The 26,289-nt window shown below is 42.3% G+C and overlaps 1 protein-coding gene across 27 annotated transcripts in view; it reads left to right on the top strand.

The window, feature by feature from the left end:
• LOC134624906 (receptor-type tyrosine-protein phosphatase delta-like) overlaps nucleotides 1-26,289 on the top strand; it is a 406,192-nt gene that overhangs the window by 295,921 nt on the left and 83,982 nt on the right. For all 27 annotated transcript variants that reach the window (XM_063470050.1, XM_063470055.1, XM_063470052.1 and 24 more), the window contains one exon: nucleotides 7,082-7,267. In XM_063470050.1, coding sequence (XP_063326120.1) covers nucleotides 7,165-7,267 — 103 coding nt within the window. In that variant the 5' untranslated portion in view covers nucleotides 7,082-7,164. The remainder of the gene's footprint in view (nucleotides 1-7,081; nucleotides 7,268-26,289) is intronic.

Here is a 26,289-nt window from a genome sequence, read left to right on the forward strand (position 1 = left end):
AGCGAGCACACACACACAGAGTGGAGGCATTCCTGAGCTGACGCCGTGCGCTCCTTTAAGTCATACCAAAAAAGCATCAAGGTCAGTCTGGGTGGGCTGAGTTCACACAATGATAAAAGCTTGCTCTTGCACCCAAGCAAGGTAACGGTCTTAAAACTGCAACTCAGCTTTTGTGTTCATTTGCCCAATTACGTACTTTTTTTAATATTATTTTTTTCCTTTTTTTGCTCGATGAAGATGCATAACCTCCCATTTTGGCGGTTAATGTAACAGAAAAACAATCACAGAAAAGGCCCAGGAGAAATAATTTGTATTTTACACTATTTCTGCTGTGACATTTTTAAAGTCCACAATCATTTTTGCTGACAGGGAAGAAGGGTGGGGGGAGGAAGTGGTTTGAAACCTCCTGGAAGTAATTTGCCACGGACACACAATCGAGATGGGATCGTGATAGCTTCGGCGTCCTACAGCCGCAGCAGGTGCTTTTAAACCAATTATTAGACAGACAAATGTCATCAGAGCCAATTAGCTTCCCGCTGTGCTGTTTCATGTTGGGTGATCCATTCACAGGAAAACAAGATATAACCAGATATCAGCCCCAGCAACCGGTAGCCTTTGCTCGTCCGAAGAATTAGTCAGGCATCCGAGGCAGGGGCGTAAACCTCGATTTTCTCAAGCAAAAAGTCCGGCGGCACCACCCGGAGAATAGTTTATGGCCGTGAGAGGCTTGTTTGAGGGAGGCGAGGGGGTAGAAGCAAATAAATAAGTATAGAAAATAAACTCCTCTAATGTGTAGTTGTCAGGGTCTTTCATGTGGAGGCTGCACTTGAGGGCATAGCTTAGCTTAGCTTGAGGAATGTTATTACACATGCCGGCTGATCGAGAGCGATGTGTGAGAAAAGGCCTTGTCACTCGGTCTTAAATCACATCGCGGGCAAGAGAAAAAAAGTAGCAGCAGAAAGAAAGTGGGGGAGAAAGGAAAAATAAGGAAAAACAGAAGCCACTAACGCAAGGGAAGAATTTTCATGAAAAGACAGAAGTACACATAAGAAAAGGGCCTTTTTTTTAGAGAAGAGAGACTTTAAAATTTACGGGAAACCAAAAGAATATTAGCTGTATAGCTGTAAATCTGGTCATTTGATGTTTGGGAAAATCCTAGGGGCGTCATTCGCAGCTATCCATGTGTTTCTTCGATGCAAGCTATTAAAAAAGCAGCAGTGCTAGTACACAGCAGCTTGTGATGTTTTATTTGCCCTTTGACAATCTGACTCCTGTATACACTGCCACTCCACAGAGGTTTCGCTTTGATTGGTATTTACTCATTAAAAGGGAGCTTATTATGTTTGTCTGTGTATATACATGATCTGACAATGCTGGATGATAATACCAAACGTGGCCAAAGATTCGAATGATGACTTGGGTGTATGTAGAAGTCATCAGGATGAGAAGTATGAGCTGTTTCTACTTCTTTTGGTTTTTACTCTTAGATCTGTATGATGTCAGTGGGAGTGGCTGTCCCTCATATGGTCATCTTACAGCTGCCCCGCCCACCTGCTGTTCAAACCAAAGTGTAGCCTTAAGACGTCTCATTTCAGACAGTGGATGGAGGGTACACCGAGGCTAAACGGGTTATTTTGGATTGTATCATGCAAAGCTACTGTGGTTGATTGTGAAAATACAAGCATGGATCTGGATGTAAATGAATTTTAGTCCCATTCCTGCTATCCTCCCGCGATCTCACATAAGGGCTCTTTCAAGTGTTCAAAGAGAAGAACAGGCCCCAAAGCAGGAGAGGTGTGTTTAGTTGTTATATTTGTGTACTGTATTCAACTTTAAATTCCAGGCAGAAGTTTTAAAGAACTGACTTTGTATTTTAGTGTAGTGCACCTGTATTGACGAGTGTTGCCAGAGTTTTTAACCCTAGAACACTATCGCTATAAATAGTAACACAACCACTAATGCCGGGTGATTTTTACCCGATATAATATGACCAACAAAAAGTACTTGTCATCAAAATATATCAAACACATGACAAATCAGAGTGGTCAGCTTTTACTTTCAACTGTGCCATGTCTAACAAAATGAAAAAAAGTGTCATGGGGGATGCTAAAGTAATGCTCCAAAATTACAGAAAAATCTGGAATTCAAGAACAAAAAATTCCTAAAAAAAAAAAAAATGACCCTGGAAAGCTGGTCTTTGATACACCCATTCCTGGGACATTTGAGACTTCCCTGGTGAAGGCACAATCTCCTCGACACACTAACAGCTGCAGGAGAGAGAAATCATGTAAATGTATTTGCTCAGGTGAAAATCACCCAGCGATAGTGTTCTAGGGTTAAGACCGATTCTAATATTTGGTGATCCCGAATACCAGCCCCCAACTTTTTTTTTTTTATCCAAAAAAAAAAACGAAAGATAAACAGATTTCACTAATATTTGTTTTGTGTGCTTATTTATTAGTCCTTATTTAAATATTAAAAACAATCTTGTTTTATTGTCACAACAAGCAGTTGAAACACTGCCCAGCTCTGCTCGGATCGACTGGTCGTCTTGTTTGTGGTGTTCCAAACATTCTGTCTTGTCTTTACGTTTTACATTTGCATTTATTGGCTAGTATAAATGCTGATATAGAATTGAACAGAATAGCATCTCTGCTATACCCATCAAAAAAGATCAGATAATAAAAACAATAACAAATACGTTATTACTCCTAAGGGAATGATTATACAGGGCGCAATGAGAGTTAGTGCAAGTTATTGTAGTGTATGGGGGGACGATGGAGGCCACGTCTTGGGGGAAAAAGCTGTTCCGGACTCTGTTTATATATCGACAAACGGCTAACGGATTGTATAAGCCGGGCTCCTTCTTTACTGATGTGTCACATGACTTTATGAACTTGCTCAGTGTTCAAGGACAGCGTGGTGGAGCAAATATACTCATTGTTTACTAGCAGTATTTCATCTCTAGAACTTACATTAGAATCTCCTTAAGGCACCCACACTGTGCCATATTTTTAATTAATATCCAAATGAATGATGCGTTCCTCATATATAAACATATATGCTCTGATGCACCCGTATTGCACATCTTTCATTTGAATGCCCAAGAAAATCATCAGTAACATGGTTAAACCTTATCAAGACAAAATATTTCCATGAATTCTTTAAGCTTTATTCCCAGCCATCTATTACTGGTGCCTTCATCACGGTGTTAAGCTGGAGAATAGTTTACATGCATATTAAGTCAACAGCAATTGGAGGCTGGTGAAACCTGTGTCTCCTGCAGTTCTGCTCTGCTCTCCACCTTGTGTCCCCTTCGCTGCCACTTAGCTTCACAACAAGAGCTGGTCGTCTGATGCGGTTTCTCAGGCACGGGCCGTGTCTCCCAGCATCAGGGCAGAAATCACAGAGACCAGTTATAACATAGCAGTTTACCCCACTGTTCTCACAGCCTTGCATATCACTGTAGCTTAAAAGTGTGGCTGTGGAGGGTAATTATTGCATTCTTTAACTTAGCCAGTCTGAAGATAAATAGAAAGCCCTGCCTCGTAAAAGGAAACGCATTCTCATTGGCTGTGCCTGTCTGGGTATGATACTACTTTTTTATAACCCGGTCCAGTTCGGTTCACATCCTTCGTAGTTTTGCTGTGCTTTTGTCCTCGCATGTGTTGAGCTAATTACAGAGGGATTGGCCTTAATAGATTTGGTGGCATTTTTGTGGCCGCTCTGGTCTGTTAGGATAACATACCATGAGTCCGCCGTTTCCTTTCGAGTTCAGTTCAGTCTGTGCATGAGCCTGAAATTAAAAACACCCCATTTCAACATTCTCCGGGGCAGGCCAAAGCGAAATTAGTCATCTTGCGCTGGGGATGAGCATAATGCGGTCCAAATGCTACGCTCAAGCTCATGTTGAAAATGTTAAAAAACAAATAAATAATAAAAAATTGCACCGTCGGTTTGGGCCTTTGGTTTGTATCGAGCTCGCTAAAACAGTAAAACGTGGAGGAGAGCACGCAAAAGACATGCTGATGTTATGAAAGCGCTGTTTTTGAAGCTCATAAACTATTCTGCCTGCATTTGTCCCCATAACAAGTTTATTGGAGTATGGCTGGAATATGAGATAAATATGACTGATTCTTTGTTGTTGTTGTTTTGGTTTGGGTTTTTTTAGAGCCTTAATAATATTGCTTGTCTAAATACACCAGAATACCAAACAGGCATGCTCAAATGAGAATAGAGCCCAGCCATTATGGAGAATATAAACATCCCACCCTCTTTTCTCTTTCACATTTCTGATAAGGATCATGGAGAAGGAGGGAGAGAGAGAGAGTAGACAGCTCAACGGCCCCTTTCTTTTTCTTGCCACACACTCCCCCCCACCCCCACCCTTTTTCTAATTAACATTGTGCATGTTGTCAGGCTTTGTTTAATAATGCATGATTGCTATCAGCAGCAAAATCCTTTGAATGAAACACTACTGAATGGGAACACAATAATACCACCGGGGGCTCAGGAAGAAAGACAAGACTGTTGGTGTTTTTTTTCTCCCCCTTTTTATTGTAATAAATGTTCAATGACAAGCATCAGTGCCACCAAATATATGAACGAGAAGATTCGCAGAGTGACGCCAAATGGCCGTGTTGAGGATGAAACGATCAAAGGTGATGCTGTTGGTTTACACCGACTAATGCATACAGAGACGATGATGCGAATTTGCATGCACGCCCGTATATGTAATTGTAGAAGCTTCCACTCCAAAAATATAAATAAAAAAATCTGCAGTATTTAAGCTAAATCCATTGTCGGTTAACAATGCAGTTGGCAAACTGCTGCCTTTCTGCCAGGTCTGGCAGGTGGCTCGTCACCCCCATAGCACATTAGGAAGGAATCTGCAGCACAGTTTACTTGTAAAAATGAACACTACAAATCAACACCAATTATAATTGCTTTCATTGTTGGTATAAATTATGGCTGCGCTGGGTGCATTTTAGCCTACATTAGCTTCTCCTTCTATTTACTCACATGGCGTAGCCTCTTGGTTGTCTCACTAGCGGTTACACAACATACAGATGGTTTTGTTTGCCTCTATCAGCGTGTGTGTGTGTGCAAATGGGTGTGTATGCACGCGGGGTGCGAACAGAGAAGTGGAGGGCTGCCGAGTACTGTTTCTTGTGTGCTACCTAATGTCGTGTCATTATGGAAATTCACACTTCATTAATTAACTCAAAGGCTATCACTTAGATTTGGAGGGGCAGATGCGTGAAACAATAACCGGAGGAGACAGACGGCCGCACGCCGCACCGCGCCACGTATGGATCACGCTGCAGCTCCATCCCCTCGCACCGCTGCTCGGGGCTTTTCAGTCCAGTTAATTCTAATCAGATTCACCGTCGCTACAAACACTGCTCATGTGAAAATTCTGTCTAGTGTTCTCAGATGTATGTTATATGCATACACGTTTTTGTTTGTGTGTGTGTGTGTGTGTGTGGTGTGAGTGGGGATGAAATTGCCTCAAATTGATTCCCTTTGCCACCCGTCCCCCCCGCTCTTGCATTCGCTACTAGCCCCGCGGTGCTCGGAGACAGGTAGTCGTGTCTATCTCCCCCCAACACAAATCGAGTGTGACAGGTGTGCTATCTTCCCGTCTTTTCTGCCATTTACAGCCCACAGAAATGAAAGAGGGAAGGCTAAGAACGAGACAGAGGATGATTGGTAACAGGGAAATGAGGTACTTTGTCATCATCGGGCCTAGTGATTGGGCTTAGGGGCTGCGTTTTTCCCTTTTTTTTCCTCTTTGCTTCCTACTAGTGAGTGGCGGTCAAATCTGCAGATAAACACCCCACCGTAACAATACTTCTAGCAAAAGCCTTTATGTGCACAGTTACCAAAAACAATCCGAAAACTGATGTGCTTTTGATCTCATGGTGCACAAAGTGTCTGAAATGTCACGGTGCGCATACCGTGCGCGCATCCAACTCCACCAGTCTCCACCGCAGCTGAAACAACAGCGGCTTCCCGCCGAACAATGCAGGCAGACGAGCTAAGATGCTAACCAGCGGTACAGTGTGTCATCAAAGCTCACACACTCGGATTAGCCGGGAGCCGTGTTATGAGCCGAAGACTACCGCACAGCATCCATCACTGAGGATCAAGCTCGGGCTTAAGCAAATGGATGACAAGGGATGGAGCCGGTCTGCGGCTAATACTAGCTCACTGTATCACATTGATTTTCACAGCCATGTAGTGGTCCTGAGATAAAAGGCTGAAACATGAATGGCAACGGCTCGTCGCTCTGTCTTACAGATTTTATTTGTTGTTTGTGCAGCAAAGGGATAAAAGACTGAACCACACACACACACAAACATACATGGGCTCCAAGTTAAGCTACTCTACTTTGTATAGGCACTTAGAGCTTTTAAAGAATTGATGGAAATGTTGTGTATGGGCTAGAGATGAACGGGTTTAGCAAACATGTACAAGATAGCACAGTGTCGTTTACAGACGACTTTTATGTCCAGTGATGTTAAAAGTTTAAGCAGTTTTACTGAATAATAGGAAATCGCTTTTGCAATTCGGGATTATTACTGCATTTCCTGGCTGTTGCTTTATGGGAGCGAGGCCTTCCTTATGTGAAACAGATATCGCTGCTGATCTGAGGTGGACTTGGAAGGTGCTCATATTATGGAGCGTATTTAATTGGCGCTCGTGACCGGAGCTGTGAAGACAAAATCATATTAACTCGCCCTTTCATCTGGGTGGTTTCTCCCTCTCTCTCTCTGTGGCTTGCACTCTCCGTCTCACTCCTTCTCATGCACACGTGCACACGCGTTGTGTGAAGTGACTATTCCATTTAGAGAACTGTCAGAACATACCCTGTGAGCACATCAGGCTCTTCCTATCCTCTGTCAGCTCCAGCCGAGGCTGTGTGGGGGTATGTCAGAAATGTGCAGGAATAGATAAAACCCGTGGAGCCAAACAGCTTTGTTTCATTCATTCTCCTCTCTCTTTCTCTCTCCTTTTTTTCCCCCTCCTCATCCCCTCCTTCCTTCTCCCTCTTCCTTTCCCTTCTTGCCTCGCATAGGCTGTGAATACCCTGCATCTGAGAAATCAGACCAGACTGACTCACAGGGCTCTGTGAGCCAGTGCCACCGAGGCTGCCAAAGCATGCTGGTGCCAAGCTGTCCCACCATGCGCAGAGCCAGACCCACGCTGCTGCTGCCGCTGCTGCTTGTCCTGGGTCTGCTCCTCCACCTCGCCGACGCTCAAAGTAAGTACACCGTCCGCTTTCCCCACGGGCCTCGAGTGTGGTGTCCTGCTGGTTATGGGATGGGGACTGTTTTTTGAGTCATCTCCTTCATTTTCGTTTAAACATCATCATGCGCAGAAATACTTCCTGTACTGCGTTTGTAAAAACTTCACAGGCCTGGGTCTGTGGGTAAGAGACACTGTTTGTCTAATAATGTGTTATTATTTATGTTATTATTTATGTGGATTTTTTATGTCCTGAAACATATTTAAAAAGTGATCCCAGTCAGTGATGAGAAAACAGGCCCTCCTATATCAGTCCTATTTTACTGTTCCCACTGTGTCTATGCCTCCTTCACACACACACACACACCTTTAGTTCACAATGATCAGTCTCTTCATCTCAACTCCTTATTTTCCAGCTACTTCTTTCTGCAGTAAAAACCAGAAACGCTCACGCCTCAGCCAAGAATCTAGCAATGAGAAATCTTTGGAATTGAGTTACTTGACATCAGACACCTGCCCATTGATGTGTGACAACCGTTTTCAAACCTCATTGAGCTCTGGTCCTACACCAAAAGACCACCTCCCCCTCCCCCACATCATCCCCCACCACCTTTTTTTTTTTTTACACTAAGATCCATGAATCATTAGCTACTGGAGTCACAGTGAGATGAATAAAAAATTTTATTGCTCCCTTTGCACTGCCTGAAATCCCCTCAGTTCAGCTGAATATCTCAGAATGAAGGGCTCGTTCACCCAAGGTCACAGACAACAGAGCCAACGCAAAGTGGAATTGATGGGCGAAATTTTCAACTTTGTGCTTGAGAAATGTTCCCTGCAATCCGCTCCACTGTGTTTTATTTTTCTATTCTGCGCCCAAACCCCCCCTTACCCCCAAGCCACATATGTCTCGCAGCAGGGAAGAGGCAAACAGTTGAAAACGTCTTCTCCGTTTATTCCCCGGTTTTATGTGCAGCTCCGGGATTTATTGACACAATTTAATTATGGGACCTTCCCAAAATGGCATTAACGGTCGATAAACGTTACCATTGAGCGGGCTCTTCGGAAGCCATCTTTTCACAAACTCCCATCTTCCGCGGCGTAGTGTGAATTCACATAACATTTGCTCAGACAACCTCAGACAACTGCCTCGGTGAAACTTCCAGACATTCCAAATCTTGACGCCTCAGTGCTCGCCATTCCCCTGCAACCCCCCACCCCCACCCCCCGATTAATTCCCTTCATTTGGCTGTGTGGTTGTTAGCAGCTGCGGCTACCCCCGTACCCTACTTTAACAGCTGTGCGGGGTCATCATTTCAAAGCCAAAACACACACACTTATCACGAGGTAGCCACAGTGCCTGTCTGCTAATGACTGAAGGGGTGTGTGGGAGTGAGGGAGGTCACGGAGACGCGGTGCTTGTTGTGTCTGCTGCCGAGGTGTGCGAAAACATGGCTGCTCATAAGCAGAGCCACTTCAGGCAGTACATTTTAGCTCTGGGATTTATATTTGCTCCTTTCTGTTCCTGCACCGCCTGATCTCCCACATGCACGTGTTTGCTCCTTTTCTTTCCCCGGCTTCTTTCTATTGTTTTTCTTCCTAATCGCTCTCTTGCCAATTTTCTCCTCAGTTCTTACTTTGGCTTTTTCTTTCTGATGTTGTTTTTTTTTTTTCTTTGTTTCTGTTTTTTGTTTCCCCCGCCAGCGTCTTTGTCTTTTCCCCACCTTCTTCCCTTGCTGTTTGGAAGCCGTGCAATAGCCCCTTCCAGCGACTCGGAAGCTCCTTAATTTCCTCCACTGTGCCGATGCTTGTGCATGCCCAGCCCTGACACTCAAAGGCTCTCCCTGCATGTGTGCTGTGCACTGAGGACCTCAGTGCACATCAGTTTAGTCTGTTCCAGACTAACCCCTCAGCACCAAAACCCTACTGTTGCTGCTCTGGATCCATTTGGATGTGAGCTAGCCTCAGGCTGTGGACCTGGTGGAGGATATGAGACACACGAGTGCAGAAAATGGCTGAGTCTGCCTGTTCAACAGATGGCACAAGCCTTAGAGCCAGTCCTACCTCACATATTGGGCACTCTTTAAGAAAATTAACAGTAAGGACTCCTAGTAAACATGCATTTCTCTTAATAAATATAAAAGGGTATTTCCTTATCACTGTGCAGGTCTGTTCGGTCTGCTGTTGTGTGTTCACTCACTCATTGTTTAGTCTTTGGCCTTCTCTCTGTTGCTCTCTGTTGTTTTCTCCTTCACCTTGTTCCCCTTGCTCTTCAAATGCCTCCCGTTTAATTTGTGTAGCAAATTGGGCTCGGCAATAGCTTGAAGGGGGGAGGAGCGGGGGACATAATTGTCCCCAGTGAGCCAAGGGGGGACAAAGTGTGAGAGAGGCAACAAACAATTTCTCTGTCTCTTACTGAGCAGTAATACAAACAGGACTCACTGGAGATGAGAGGACAGCCTGAAGCATTAAACAGCTCCACCTGCGCAGGGATGAAGTTAAAGCTAAAACTTTGGTGTGGGCACCAGAACTAAATAACTCGGGTCTCCTTTAACTCGATAGAGCTTTTGCTTCATGAGCCCAACACAGATATGAAGCAAAACCAAACCAGGTTTGGACTGGATCGTGTCTCCACAAGGTGTGGGGCTTGATTTTGCTACTGGGCAACAGAAAAATCAAGTCAACCTGCAATATAACTTAGATTACAGAGAGGAAGAATTTGCCAGCGTCAAACTATTAGATAACAGTTCAATGCTGGTAAGTCTGGCATTCATGCAACAAAAATAATGTACAACACAATATAATATACAATACACAACAGAAATAGACAACAATATAGTGCTGTAACTGTAACAACATACTGCTGTAATAATGTTCTAATCATATCGTAATATACAACAGTTTCCTTATTTAAAGAAATGCTACACTAGCCTATATAGCTTTACTGTATAATACTGCTGTTTTTTATCATATACAAAACTCAACTGTGATGACAAAGAGTGATATTTTACTGTATTTTTAGAGCAATTGGATTCAGCTACAGATGTGAAAATTGCAAAAGTAATTTACTGTATCTTTCTTTTCTCAGTGAGTACACATCACTGACATCAAAAACCTAGTTTAACACTCCCCAAGAAAGCTCACTCTCTATTTACTTTAAGGGAAACAGTATTGTATTTTATATATATGTTCATTTAGTTTTATTTGTTCTTTTTAAATTTATTTTTAAGATTGTAGTGCAGTAAAAATCTGATAAGGGTAGCATAACAGATGTTTACTTTGATTGCACTTTTAATAACAGTATGTGGGAGTTGGTTATGGATAATAGGGATTGATTTGTGCATAATTGGAGCTTATTATTTAGTATTAGTGTACAGTAGTATTCTAGCTAACTAGGCAGCTCAGCCTTTTTCTGTTGACAATACTTTGTTTGAAGAAAACACATTTTTGGGTCAACTTGAACGAAAGGTGGATTGTGAAATGTGAAAATGAGGTCAGAGGTCAAATGTGACATGATTTTGGATGCAAACTAACTATATAAACATTTTATGAAAGTTTGATCTCATCTGATCTTGAAGAAGAGGCCAAAAGTTCAAAGTAACATCATTTTTAGAATCCCCATATATTACTCCATATATGCTGATATGTTATGTACAGATTACTATTATTTCTGTGACCTTCAGATCAGTCTATTAATGTTTATGAAGTGTGACATCATATTTTACATTTTTACACACTACTTTCTATGTATTGACAATACACAGCACACTTGTACGATTCATAGGTTCTAAATTATCAGGCTTTTTGTTAATTTTCAGCCAATAAATCAATAGGTTGAACTTAAAGTCCTTGGTGAATATGAGCCAAATTTTAATGGACGCCAGAATTCATTCAGAACCTTTCAAGCTGTCGTGTTTAAAGACAGGTAGAAAGACAAGGCAACTGAACGCTACCACAAAAGCATAACCTCCCTGGTGGAGGTAAAAATAAGCTGGTCTTTCAGCTGCAAATTTACTCAGCTACATCTGTAGAGAAACCCAACTCACACATGCTGTGTTGGACCACGTCAAACCCTTGGCCTAATAGTGTTTTAATTGATTGCCCTCATTGCTGGTGGCGTGGTGAGTCACGGCGAGCCAGCCCAATTCTCTTTAACACGTCAAAGGAGTATCGACAAGGCTCCGTCCTCTTTACGCATTAAGATGTTAACACCCAAACTTCATCTCGCTCACGTGCGCTTATTTACAGGCACGCGAGTATAGAGAAACATGCCCACCCAAGCGCTAACAACATCCACAGGCACCTTAATGTATGTGCAAACCTTTGGAGCCTGCAATCAAAGGTGAACCACATGGGAGGAAAACAGCACATCATCTATTGATGTGGTGCTTCTTCTGAGCTGCAGCAGTGTGAAAAAAGCAAGCCATAGTAGAGTTGATGTTCGGAGGGGGGGCGGCTAAGGGCAGAATTAAATACAACAACATCTAAAGGCAGCTATGTTTCCATGCTAGCAGATTTGCATTCTGTCCTTTCCCCATAAGTTAACTAAATGCAGAAGCAAGTTATGACCCAGCAGTATCTACTGCTCTGTGACAGCAGAGGAGAGTATAAGTGTCATCTGTTTAGTAGTAATGCAGCAACAGAATGCGAAAAAATTAGAGGCATGCCTGTTGGGATGGACAAGTTATACCAAATTATGCACACGCGCAAAGACACACTGTCATTCCTGTGAGCGTTACAGTGTTGTAAATAAAGCTGCAGCAGCAGCAGCAGCGATGCACACAGCTAAGTGGAGAAGTTCTAATGCATACGCCCGCCCCACATACCAGCTAAAAAGCTTCACCTTGTTAGGAGTCCAAAAGCTAATGATACTCAATTCCCCAGATGACGTTAGGATGTAATATGTGTTTTATGCATGCCTGGCCTAATATGAATTATTGTAAAATAGTATTGTATTTGCATATAAGCTTGCGGGCTGTACTGAAATTAGCATTTTTACAACAGCTCAAATTAAATCCGTCTGCTTAATTTGCCTACATGCTAATATGATTTAAATTGAGTCTATTCCGTTCGCTTTTACGCTCGTACCCACAGAAGCGGGCGCGCACGCACACACGTGAATGCACAGTATGTACTCTTTAAGAGCTGCAGCCTACACGCTGCGGTGCACACACGGAATTAGGCACACAAATAAGCGCGCGCCGAGGTTGCATGTTTGTGTAGCCGCACGAAATGACATCAAAGCAAGAGGAGAACCGTACTCTCAGAGGGGGTTTTGATCCAACTTTAAATCACTGTAATTCTTCAAGTCTACCACCTCGTTCATCATTCTGCCGGACGCTGCTCATGTGGAAATCTCATTGTTGGCTCCACTCGTTCATTTCAAAACGTATCTTAGCACAGTACATCCTTAAAAACTAGCGTCGATATCTACAAGGGGAGAGCATGCATCATGTTCACACTTCAAATAAATGCGGTGAGAACACCTTCGGCTGAGAGTGCCAGCATTTAATTACCATCTAGTTGTTTGGATGAAGACCTTGTGACAAGGCTGGGAATCTGAGATAAAACAATGTTATCGGTGCAATGCAAGATGCTCGCTTGCAGGTTGAACTGAACGAGTAAGAAGTCATTACCATTTTCTTTGGCTGTAAAGGCCTGTACCAACTCCTTGTCAACAATGTGCTGTGCAATTATGTGTAAAGGTTGTATCAGGCCCATTATTAACTCCATGGATGCCGATTTCTCCGGCAACTTTGCCCAAGTGTATTATTTAAGGCCATTAGCCTCATCTATGGATCGCAGTCATTTCGCCTCGCACTTAGACCACAGAATCGCACAAAAGCCAAGCAATTTTCATCACACCCCTGACCCTCCCACTCTCAAGAAAAGCAGATAATCACATACAATATGGAGATGTTGTACAGGCTCCGATGAAGGTAATTAAAGGCTAGCCCCCACGGTTAGTAACGCCACATCTGAGTGCACTTATTTCTTCAAGAAATAACCGACTAAAAAGTGGTGGTGCAAATTAAGCATGCTGTACCATTCACGTCTCAGAGTGGGAATATTGACAGAACAAAAGCACCTTAATCCAAATTGTAAATCCATTGGAGTGGCAATCAACAAACTCCACAAATCCCTTTTTCTAATTCCATAGATTTGAATCCCTCGCCATGAAACGACAGGGTCTGTCATACTGTGAAATGGTATGGATTTCAGTCAACCTGGCGCCTCCTTATCTGTCCGTTGAGCGTTTATGGTGTCAGCAAAACAATAGAGGGCCACGTTAACACGGTGTGTCATGCTAGGTTTTTTTTTTTTGTTTTGATTCTTTCACAATTGCTCTCCCTTTCTCTCCCTCATGCGCACACACTCTCATTGAAAGGGTACCTCGTAGCACGTCTTTGAAGCTGGGATCAGCCGGTGAGACGAACACAATGCCAGCTGTTCTGCATCTGCCGGGCTTACGCTTGGCACGATTCGGGCTTTGCTGGCGCACGTACTAAAATCTGATCACCCTTCACACACTGTGCCAGTGAACTGTATAACAATGCAGGTGTTTCATGACATTGCCACAGTGACAGTGCAATTAATGGATTGATGCCGTAGCTGCGGCGATGGGATTACTCGGCTAGTCAAGTCTGAAATACACGAGCGCTCACAGACCAGATGATGTTTTACTGCAGTGTGCAGGTGAAGGGGAGAGAACAAAACCTCTATGTGTGCACAGCAATCTTACTAAAGATGCTTTTATACTCACAGTACAGAAATTCATACTCAAGTCTTTTAAGTAGAAAAGAGAAGTGAAAATGGTTCCATGTGGATTTGAGTCATAATGTTCCCAAAACATGCTGGAGTTTGTCTGCTCCCCATATGCTACCTGATTTATCTCCCAACTTTAGATTGACTTGTTAATAGAGAGAGATGTCCTTTATGTGGTCATCTGAGCACACAGCTCTGCCCCCAACCACAGGCTGTTCAAATCTTTTGTTTGCAAGAGGCTGTTGATAAGATGAAAGTTAAAGAACAGGACGCTAAAACAGCTGCTTGAACTGAGGGGGCGGCACGAAGGTTATAATACTGAGACTTATTTTAATGTTAGTCTTGAAGTAACAATAAAAACTAGGCTTCAAAAATGAAAATAAAAAGAACTTAATGACGTGAAATGATCAACAGTGCGTATTTTGTCCTGTCTCCCTCTCTTCACTCCTAACCGGTCACAGCAGATTCAATTCGATTTTAGTGATACAGCATCAAGGCATTTTATATTGTAAGGTAGACCCTACAATAATACATACAGAGAAAAAAAACAACACTCATATGACCCCCTATGAGCAAGCACTTTGGCGACAGTGGGAAGGAAAAACTCCCTTTTAACAGGAAGAAACCTCCAGCAGAACCAGGCTCAGGGAGGGGCAGCTATCTGCTGTGACCGGTTGGGGTGAGAGAAGGAAGACAGGATGAAGGACATGCTGTGGAAGAGAGAAAGAGATTAATAACAAGTGTGATTCAATGCAGAGAGGTCTATTAACACATGTTGAGTGAGAAAGGTGCTGAAAAGGAAATACTCAATGCATCATGGGAATCCACCAGCAGCCTACACCTATTGCAGCATAACTAAAGGAGGATTCAGGGTCACCTGATCCAGCCCTAACTATATGCTTTAGCAAAAAGGAAAGTTTTAAGCCTAATCTTAAACCTTCTTATCTTAAGATTGGCTGCCCCTCCTTTACCAAGGTTCTGCCAGAGGTTTCTTCCTGTTAAAAGGGAGTTTTTCCTTCCCACTGTCGCCAAGTGCCTGATCATAAAGGTTTGTCTGATTGTTAGAGTTTTCTCTATGTTCTTGAAGGGTTACAATATAAAGCACTTTAAGGTGACTGTTGTTGTGATGTGGTGCTGTATAAATGAAGTAAGATGGAATTGAATAAGCTAAAATAAACCGGACTTTTGGTCAACTTTCTCATCAGTGATGAGACCTGGGTCTCCACATGATTGTGGGTTAGGTGCTGTCAAAAATTGGCATACCTGTTGTGAACTTTTTTAATTTACCCCTAATAAGACTCAATTTTATAATGATTAAAACTTATTCAAAACTAAACTAGAAGTAAACTTTGTCAAACAATGACAACTAAACGGAAATTAACTACCCTGGAAAAATGAACTGAAACTAAAGCGAACTGAACAAACAACAAAACCTCAAAATAAAAATAAAAAAATAAAAAAGGCAACTAATTAGACAACACAAAACTATAATCATTCTGGAGTGCACCAAAGCCCAGTGTGAGATCATTATTTTTGAACTTTGAGTCGTGCAAAACTCCTCTTACAGAGTCCAAGAATAAAAAAAAATCATGAAGCTGGAAATGAGCACTTTTCTGGATACATGTTTACTTAATGCAGTACATTTGGCTAAAAGGTTGCTTCGTCTGCTCCACATTCATGACTTGTTCATCAATTTTGCACTAGCAAATCAGGCCAATGATGATAATTTGATGATTACCAAAACTTTTCGATTTACATAAATAAAAGTATGCACCATTCACAACCAAACTCGTCCAAAATCCAGTGTTTAATTTGTACGTCATAAGCAGTACATAGAAAAAGGTGGTGTACAGTATGACTGTGCTGCAGAGACAGGATTTACATGTCATTTAGTAAATTGTTGAAAATATCTCTGAAGATAAAATCTGCACTTTTGTTTGGTTGGTCACTTAATTCCCAAGCGGTAGTAACAGCGGATGGATCTGCGTATTTGATTTGGCACAGCTTTTAAACCGGATGCCCTTCCTGACCCAACCATCCCATTTATCCAGGCTTGGGATGAGCACTAGGAGTACAGTAGCTTGTGACCTCCTTAGGCTGGGCCTATCCTTCTGGCCTTTAATTGGGGATCTTTTGTTTGTTTGTGCGACTGTGTTAACCACTACACGTGAAAAATGGAAATAAATGTTGCTAAATTCATGAATTTGTTTGTTGAAACACTCCCATCCCTGATTTGTGAGGGAAACAATCACTTTTGAATTCCCCACTTCAGAACTGCGTGTGGTTTGGGCGCGCGTGTGCACACGGGGGGGTAACACCCGGCCCTAGGCTGGCGCTTTGGTCTCACACCGGGGGGTCCTGAGAGTGCGACACGTTGCACTGATCTCAGTGCAGCACATTCGTGTGCCTCGGGGGCATGTTGGGATTCTGCAGTGGGGTTAATGGTCTAAACCATTCATCTCCATGAAGCGCCTCCGGGCGATCTCTCAGTCCTAGCCAAAAAGCTTACATCCCAACCTTCTTACCTACAGCACTCGCCAAAGCGTGATGCAGATTGGGAAATCTTTATGCCCCGAGCTCCTCCTGTCACAGCTGATTTACATTCAGCGCTGTGATGGAGTGAGTGCTCAAAGTCCGTCTTAGGAGAGCCATCTTTCTCACCTAATACCCTCTCACACACACTACATCTGTCAGTCTTTCCCGTCACTCCGCCCTCTCTCTTGTTTGCGCGCTCGCTCACTCATTAACTCAGTCTCGCGCACACCGGCTCACACACCCTGCGCCTTACACACTCTCTCTCTCTCTCCCTCTTTGGCTTCTCTGCACCGGCAAATGAGTCATGCCATTTGAGGAGCTGAGATTTATTGTGACACACTGCTTTAGTGTGGTTTATTAGTTATGGCAAATGAGAGTGAAAGCCTCCATTGAGAGGTGAAAATGCTCTCACGCCACAGCAAGACCCATAGGCTTTTCAAGTTGAGCCTGAGCCAAGCTCTTGTTTCTAATGGTGGAGCACTCTAAGTGCCCATCACATCATATGTATTCACACACACACACACACACACACACACACACACACACACACACACACACACACACACACACACACACTATTACAGACGGGTCCCTGGACATTTATGCAGTGTTTAGACAGCATTCATCATAACATCCATAACCAGTCTGTTTCCCTTTAGTTTTAATACTCCCCTGGTGCCATCTTTCATGTCATTCATCACCCTCTCATCAGCTAATTAATTACCCCAATCACCCCCATCACTTGAGTCATGATGAAGGATATTTCAAGTTAAGTGCAGATAATTAATGTACAACAAAGAGGCTGGAATGACCGTGGAATCCTGAGTCAAAAGGCGGGACCTTGTTAGCTTTTACAAGCCCCATTAAGGTAAACAAGCAGTCCGGAATATTTCATCAAATCATGGCGGACTGCTTTAGTCCTCCTAAATTCAACCTCATTCGCTCCTTCCTTAAACAGTCATCCTTGCACTTTTATCTTTTCCCTCCGTCTTGATAGTCGGTACAAGACGGCACAGAGTGTGCTCTGTGATGTCAGGATTTGTGCCTACATGGATTTCCTTAAGTACACTTTCCAAATAAGATTTTCCCGCTCTCCTACTCGTGCCTCTCGGAGCGCAGAAAAATACATGATCAGAGCGATCCCCTTACACCCCTTCACCTTTCTCCCTGCCCATGCCTGGGTGGGACAGAAATTGCACACGGTGCGCGATCTGTTGTCGCCTTTCATTAAATGGCACAATTTAATTGCGTGTGCTTTCCCTCTCATTGCTGGGATTCAAGGAGAAACATTCAAGAACAAGAGGCTTTAGTTTTGCCATCAAATCCTTATTTGTGTATCTGGATGGTTGCGAGGCGAATGAGAACACCGATATGAGACGCTAATGAGTTAGCAGGTAGCAAAGTGCCACAGAATGAACCAGTTAAATAGAAAATTTAAGAGAGTCTTTGCATGAAAAGCCAGAAATTAAATACTGAAAAGAATTTAATTATCCCTATTTTTATAACTACTGTAATGTTTTGCACATACTATGAAGGTTTGCATCTGGCTATGTGAATAGTCATATAGTAAATATATTCAGGTGAATGAAAACGCTCCCTGGGGTTTGGTCCCTGTTGGCCAAGATTGATTTTTTTTTTCTTCAGTGAGATTTTTTGTTTTTTGGAGATTTTATTTAGCTTATTTAGTGGTTTGTCTCTTTGAGTATTCAACTTGGTAAATAATTAATATGGAAAACCCAAACGCTAAATAGCACAGCATGGTGGTTTTGCTACATTGAGTGAGATATCAGAGTTGTACACAGACATAGGGGGAGATTCTCATGACTACGACTTGAGACAGGCATTGTCTGTCTGTAAAACAAAGCAAGTGCCTTAATCCTCCACCCGTCCATCCTGTATATACTGTAGTTACAGATAATGTTTCTTGATCATTTAATAGCATCTGTTACCCTCACCTGTTTGTTCATTTTGAGGCTGCAAGGTGGTCTTCCTGTGATTGCTTCATTTGAATCCATTGGCTAACCTGTTTTGTCTGTTTTAAAGTGAAAATAATCCCTAACAGGTGTAATCTTTGTGCAAACAGTGTGCAGGGAATGGTCGTTTGTTGGCTCGCAACACATTCCACAATCCTAGCACCCATTCCTAAAGCATAAGGTGGTAAAAGCAGCTGCTGTGCAGGGTTGCATTACACATGTTCACTGTCTCTGTGGCATACATGTATATAAAAGAAGCATGTTCTCCACACATGCATGCTAGACACCTAATGGAACCAAGAGATGGGCAGTACTTGTGGTGCATTATAGATCAGATGGTGTGCAAAATCCATGCTGACCCATGCCTGCCACAACAATGTGCTGCTTGTACAGTGTGCTAATGTCAAAAAACCATGGATGCTGAGAGATTACAAGTTGGGCGACAGAAAATAAAGCTACGGGAGAGAAGAGCTTAGTTGACGATTAACTAAAAGAATGGATGGATTGACTTTCAAAGGCATTTGAACCAGATGAGGTGATAGGACTGAAGTGAAGGGGAGGCTAATACAAGTTACAGGGATTTCTTTTATATTTCTTCACTGCTTAGTGAGGTTTTTTTTCCTTTACAAAGCTCAGAGATAATTTTCAAAAAGTAATCCTGGAGCCTACAACTCTAATCCTGCCGATATGATTAGGTTCTCGGCATCTTATGAAATGATCTCAACTCTTTTTTTTTCTTTTTTTTCTAAGGATCTGAAATTTGGTAATGAAAGTCAAAGGTAAACAGATTAAAGATATTGCAGTTGGGATTGAATGTCACATTTTGATCTTATTTCAAGTCTCTTGTCATACACAATGAAAAGCAAAGAAAAAAAAGTTGACTTTTATCTAGAAAGTATGCGCCACTGCATTTAACTTCCAGCCAACTTCCATCGGAGCTCAGAGTCAACACTGTGTGAACCAAGAGAGTTTTTATTTACAGCATTTGCACAAAGAGAAGCACTTTGGCTCGCGGTCCTCTCGGCTTGTCGCGGCATTATAGCGGACAGACGCTGAAGCATTACAGGAAAAAGATAAGAGTACTGCAGGTTTATAATGTGTGCTGGGTGAGGGGGGGGAAAGAGTGCTCTGAAAATGCAGCCTTACGCCAAAATAATAATCCATGGCAACACGCAGTAAGGCAGTAAATAGTGAAAATAACCAAGGTCCAGGCGACTTTGTAGTAATCAGTAGGCTGTGTAGTGGCTGAAGTGATTCGGGGGGATGGAGACGGAGAGTTACAATAATAGCAAACAAAAAAAAAAAAAGCAAAACCAAACCACGGGAGGGTATTCTTATCTCAGATGACTGCTATCTCATAGAAGACAGCCACTTTTGTTTTGCCGTGGCTCATTGTGCGGCGTCTTTGAAATCCACGAGGGCCTGTTACACAGCATTCATTTTGTCTCATCACTCACACAAAAGCCTTGACTGACAATATTTGAGATAGTTTGTTTCAGGTACAATGAGAGTAATTATTCAGGCTGCACTGAGAAAACAGAGAGTACCAGCAGAAAGTAAGCAACATTACTGGCAATGACACAATATGGCAACAAATTACTAGTAAGAGCTGCACAAATAATGACACGGGGCTGGGGATTGTTAAAAAAAAGAAAAAAAGAAATGCAGTCAGCACACCGCTCCTGTGGCTTTCTGAGCTTTGCGAGGCTATGATAAAGTTAGAGGCTCCAATAAACACAAACGGAGTCTCGTCTTTGGTCAAGGTTGCTTGAGATAACAAGATTAGAACAAAAAGAAAAACGCATGGGTCAAATTATGAGCACAAAACCAAAAAAAAGCATCCAAGGTGTCTGTGTGTGCCCAGAAAAAACAAAAAATCAGGTCCTGAATTTTCCCTAAAGTATCCATGTGCAGTGGAGCTGGTGCTCATCACCGGAAGAAGCTGTAGTGTGTGCCCTGGGTCAGCCATGCAGAGAAGCACTTTCTTGTTTACTGCCACCCTACTACTGTTCCCAGCTGCCTTTTTTTTTAATCCAATAAAGGGCTTCTCAAAAGGCAGATCTATCCATCGAGTCACTGCTCTACATCTGTACAAGATCTGGAAATATTGATTACGTGATAATTAAATTGTCCACCCCAGCTTGATATGGATTAATAATTGTCCACTAATGCCCTCCTGACATTTTACTGCATTGACTCGATACTGTTTGCAGGGGTGCCGTCGATAATTTTGATGATTAGTATTCCTCGTTTTGTCCCTAATGAGACCAATCAGAGCTGGCTCGACTTTTTGCCTAAGACTCCGAGAGAGGAGTGAAAGCGAGTGAGAAGGGAGGATAGATTTTCTCTTAGGACCCATTACTCAGTGCTTTGGGTCCTTATCACAGATATATCCCCTTGCTTTACAGGAACATTTCTTGTCTTACAAACCCGATTCCTGACGAGTAATCAGCGTATCGCCAGTCTAAATATAAACTGTCATTCTGCGTTGATCCAAATCACGTAAAGAGGACATCTTTGGACAAACAACAGCACCAGTAGGAGTACTATAAATACTGAGATGAGAAGGTGGTATGGGCCGCGTGCCACATCGCTGCTTCGACTTCCTCGCTGCCATCTGTGAGTGTTCCTCCTCTGGCATTCTCACAAAGGCCTTTTGTGAATTTTTTTTCCCCCCCTTTGTCCCTGTTTGCTAGGTTTAATTAGGTTATTTACTTGAGCCTCACCTCCCAGTGTTTCATTATAGTGGGCATTGCAGATAGGGCTTCACACAGGGCAGGGGCAGATAAAAACTTAGGACAAAAGATGATAAATGTCGCGAGCGGGGACCGGAATGCAATCTGGCCGCCACGATGCAGAGATGCTCTAATGGCTTCCCAGCAAGGAAGGGGGAAGGCACTGTCGAGATGGCAATGTGATAAATGGCGCTGGGATGGCAGTAAGGACTGTAGGCAAGACAAAGAAAAAGAAAAGAGTCATGGAAGTGGCGGGAAAAAAAAACAAAAAAGCAAAAAAAACAAAAACAAAGATGGACCACAAAATGGATCTAATTAATCTGGACTTCGAACCCCCCTTACTGACAAATCCAGTGCAGAGGAAGAAGAGGAAGTGAAATTGTTTTTAGGGATGTGTTCACCCTCCACCTCCAGCCACCAACCCTCCTTCCCTCCTTTTTCCTTTCCATTCTACTTTCCACCCAGGTTGGAAAGGCAAAGGGACGTATGGCTTCTGACAATGCTGCCGCACCTGTGGAATGATTAATGGCGGCGCACTCGCCTTACATGCTGCAGAGTGAAAATATCCATTCCAAAAACACAAGGAGAACTCTGCTATAAACATAATTCTTCTGCTATTTACCGGTACATTACACAAACGTAGGTTTTAGGCCTCCTTTAAAGGCAAACAACATTCATCGCAGACCTGTTTTTCTTTTCTTTTTTTCTCCTTATAATGCTGCATTTTCTCTACTGTATTAACTTTCCGGATGGTTTCTCACTGGTGAATACACTACATTACATCGAATTTGTTTATTCTTAAAGCCATCTATACTAATGTATGATGATTACTATAAAAATGGATGGGGGGGAAAAGTGAGCATGAGAGAGGAATGGAAGGAAAAAGCCTCTCATACAGGGATGAATGAGTGGATAAAACTGCATTAGCGCTGATATCTCATTCAATGAGATGCGTGCTGAAGTGATGTCAGTACTTTTTAGATACACAAGTGTTAAGGGAGACTCATTTACAAGCCACATCCGAGTTTTATTCATATGCAGAAAGCTACGCTAGTCCCGACAATTTATGGATGCAGTTTGCAACTTTGACTATTAATTGCAGATACTTTACATCCTTATGAGATCTTACACTTGAATCGTATCCGTGCGATGCGTTGGATAACTCCCGTTTCACGCCATTATAAAGGACCCTTGTTTGACGTGACCGACTACCTCCCCATCAGTTCAGTCCTCCTCACTTTGACAAGTCTCACACTTTAAACCCTCAAGTGCACTAGATTTCCTGGAGTATTCACGATGTTCACGCCAAGTCAATTTGTAGGCTTACTATTTATCCTTTAATCAATGTGAGAAGACAAATGAAGTCATTACTTACCGGGGATCATAGTACCTCATGGCATTTTGTGACAATGCCACCGGCTTTTAACTTTATCTTTCGCTCCTTGGCGGTTTCACTGCTCCACAATAAAATAACTCCAGTCGATACCCACTTGCGCTTTTAGAATGATTCAGATAAGAGTGAAAAACAAATTAATAGCAGATTTGAAACTTGGATAAAACTTTTTCCACAATGGAATCTGGCAGCAACAGCCGAAGCACATTTCGATCCTGGTATTCAAACATTATTTATCACATTTGAATATATTTAAAGTTCCAGATATGAACTTTTATGGCAAAAAAATCCTCAGTGTGGAGGATACGAGTATAACAAATGTCTTTAGTTTGATTCAAGTCAGGCAACACACTTGGCCTGGTCATAGTTTCTACTTTTTTCCCCTCTTTAGAAACTCTCATAATTTTTGGCAGTCTGTTTTGGATCATTATTATCTGGAATATTCTTTTTCTGCCAGGCTTTGGGGAACTTGAATCATCTGGTCAGGCATTACCTTGGTGTGTTCACTGGGAATCGTGCTGTTGTCTTTTGGTTTTATCCCCCGACACCTTTTTTTGCACTCATGCAACCTCATTGCCAGGGGAGCCTCCAGAATTTTTGCCTAGGGGGCCATATGGGGGCCACTAGAAATATTAGGGTGACACACCAAAAACAAAATTTCCAGTTTTATTATGCTGTTGTCAAATATAGGTAAAAAGAGAGAAAACTTTAGCAGTGGCCAGTGCCCCCCTGGCCCCCCCTTGGTTGTGCCCCTGCTTATTGCGTCACACTTCCACTGTTAGGATTATGTATTCACTGTGGTAGTCCTGGCTAACGTTCATGCCAGATACACTGGGCCTCATCTGAGCCGAACAAATTCATCTTGGCATTGTCCGATCAAAGAATGTCCCCACAATATTCATCAGGGCTCTTTTTAATGATCTTTATCGAAGTTAGTCTTGCAGTTTTGTGCCAAAGAATAATTTTTTTTTTCAGTTTGTTTGTTTTCTTATGCACAGTCTGAGCTTTCACAGAAGCCCTGGCTTCGTTTGATAACCCTTGTGACGAGTTGGAGGCACTTGCCCATCTGTTTTTCAGAAAAAGATTGTCCAAGTAGGGCACAGTCCGTGGCATCATTTTAGGGGCATGACCTCCTGATTACTGTCTGTCCTGTTTGTACTGATTTTAAGGTGGTACTTTTCCATCCTTGCAAAAAGGATGTTTTTTGCTTTAATGTCTGCTGCTATTATACAAATAGACAGAGGGTACAAGGAAGTACTCCAGTTGTTAACTTAGAACAGGGGTGTAAACACTTCAGCTGTATTGTGAAAAATACACAAGTATGCACTTATGTCTGCATGCACAAATAAACGTGGTCTGTACAGTATTTCTATTCACACACTTATGTACATACACTTAAAGCACACATTAAAAAAACTCCCACATTTACTCGCCTAGTGGACTAAAGCCCATTACTGCCAGCAAACATTTGCACTTGAGGGTGGCGCCTTTGTGTACTCTCTCACTCTGTCAACTGAAGCTCAGTTTGGCGAAGGGTGAAAAGGACTAAGAAGGGAAGGGTAACCAACTCCATCAGTCCAGAGGCCACATCTCCAGCCCCCAATAGTCTCATGCCCTGCGGAGGCTTCAAATCATCAGAAATCTACTCCAGATTTTTCATATGCCTTCACCGCAGAATATTCCATTAAATCAAAACAAATATGAAAGGCTATAATATAGGCAAACTCAGAAAAAGCTTTTTTGTTTTATATTCCCAGAAAGCAAATAACTTTTTTTTTTTTTAGTGTTCTTTTATATTCTTTGTCTTCATTCTTTCATTTAAAAAAAGTGATTGGTTGTGTAATTTCATCACTTTGATCGTGTTCATTTTAACCAACTTTAAAGTGATGCAAATATTTCCAAGGTTAAAGCAATTATTTGGGGGGTAATCGCAACATGCAAGCAGTTCAATGGAAACCTGAGACTAGTTTCAAAGTTTGGAAAAAAATAAAAGCAAAACATTATGGAAGCACAAGTGCGATGTTGCGGCACGTTGCACAGATATGTGTGGCAGCAGGCTTATGATTATGATAAATACAAATACTCTAAAAGCAGAGATTCTAGTAGCGCACAGTCAGTGTAAACAGACACATGGACACACACACACACATACTCTTTACACCTCCCCATGAATCATCGCCACATCCACACGCGCACACATCAAGGAAGAGTCTTTCCAAAATGATCTGAAGCACTTAATTTTACTGGATTATTTTAATTACGCCCCCTGAGGGTTGGTGTTTTTTTGCTCCTGGGGTGACATTGCACTGTTTGCTTCCAAGTCAAAAACCCCCATTCGCCAGACTGACCCTGATACCACCCGCCCTCATTTGTTTCCCATCTGTAGCTCTTCAAAGACTTTGCCACACAGACACACACACACACTCATACCAGCTCAACTGTTTTCTTCAGGGGTTCGCAATTAAGAATTCAAAGACTTCATCTTAGATTTACTGCATGCAGTTTAGTTGGCGACATATTAATAATGTGTAGCTGACAGAAACAATCCCATAAGACACAGCTAATGTGTTATCCTGCTATCGGGTATGTTGCTAAGTTAATGTAAGGCAAACTAATTACAAATGATGATTCTTTTGGACAATGCCGTGGCATTTTCATATATACGTATATGAAATGAAATGCAGCAGATCAGATACAAAACTTTGACCTCAGATAATAAGAGTAGTTAGTAACTGATATCTTTATGAAAAATGAGCCAAAATGAGCTAGTTGTACTATAAACCTCACTCAGTAAATTAAGCTATTATAAGATTTCAGACAATTATGGTTTATTACGTGTTTGAATCTAACATTCTAAGGTAAAAGCGCAAGATTTCCATCTCATTTGAACCCTGAAAGAACTCATTTCCATCGACATAATAATAGTTTCCTTACATTTTCACCTAAACAAACATCAGTACCAAAAAGCTGGCACTGGTGTGATGGGCCCAAAGTTGGAACAGCTGCTGTTATTGGCCTTTTGTGGTGCTACAAAAAGGAATTCCACAAAAAATTTAATTGGCTGGAATTTTATTCTTCCAGTCTCGGAAGAAACATCCAGACTGGTTCTGCACTGAGGTTGAACGGGCTCCGAGCAGTGCTGGCTTCTGTGGCACTGTTCTGTTGGTGAGATCTTCTCATAGGGTCCAAAACTTCTAGATATCCCAAGTCATCTGGCTCTGGTTTATTGGAGGTTTTCTTAAGTTACATAAGCACAAAACACAGCAATGCTTTGAGTTTCCACTCTGTTCACATATGGAAGAAAACATGATATGTCATAATTGACATGTCATTACATTCCTGGTCACTAACAGCTATGCCACTGGATTCTGACAGATCATACTCACTGCTGGCTTCATAAAGGAAAAGGTGATTTTCATCTCAGTACTCTTCCACTTACTACCATTTTTCTTCCTCTCTTTTATATGCAGTACTATTCCTTCACTGCTGCATAAAATTAGTGGCCTATGAAAGGTCACTTTGGTCCTTGAGTGACTGTTTGTGGTACCTCCCCTTTATATCCTTTGTCCCAGTAATAGGATTTTGGTGTGAGGATAGCCATTAATACAGCTGGTTGCAGAGAACAGTACTCAGACGAGCT

The sequence above is a fragment of the Pelmatolapia mariae genome, linkage group LG3_W (genome assembly GCF_036321145.2).
Source record: "Pelmatolapia mariae isolate MD_Pm_ZW linkage group LG3_W, Pm_UMD_F_2, whole genome shotgun sequence".
Taxonomy (NCBI): Eukaryota; Metazoa; Chordata; class Actinopteri; order Cichliformes; family Cichlidae; genus Pelmatolapia; species Pelmatolapia mariae.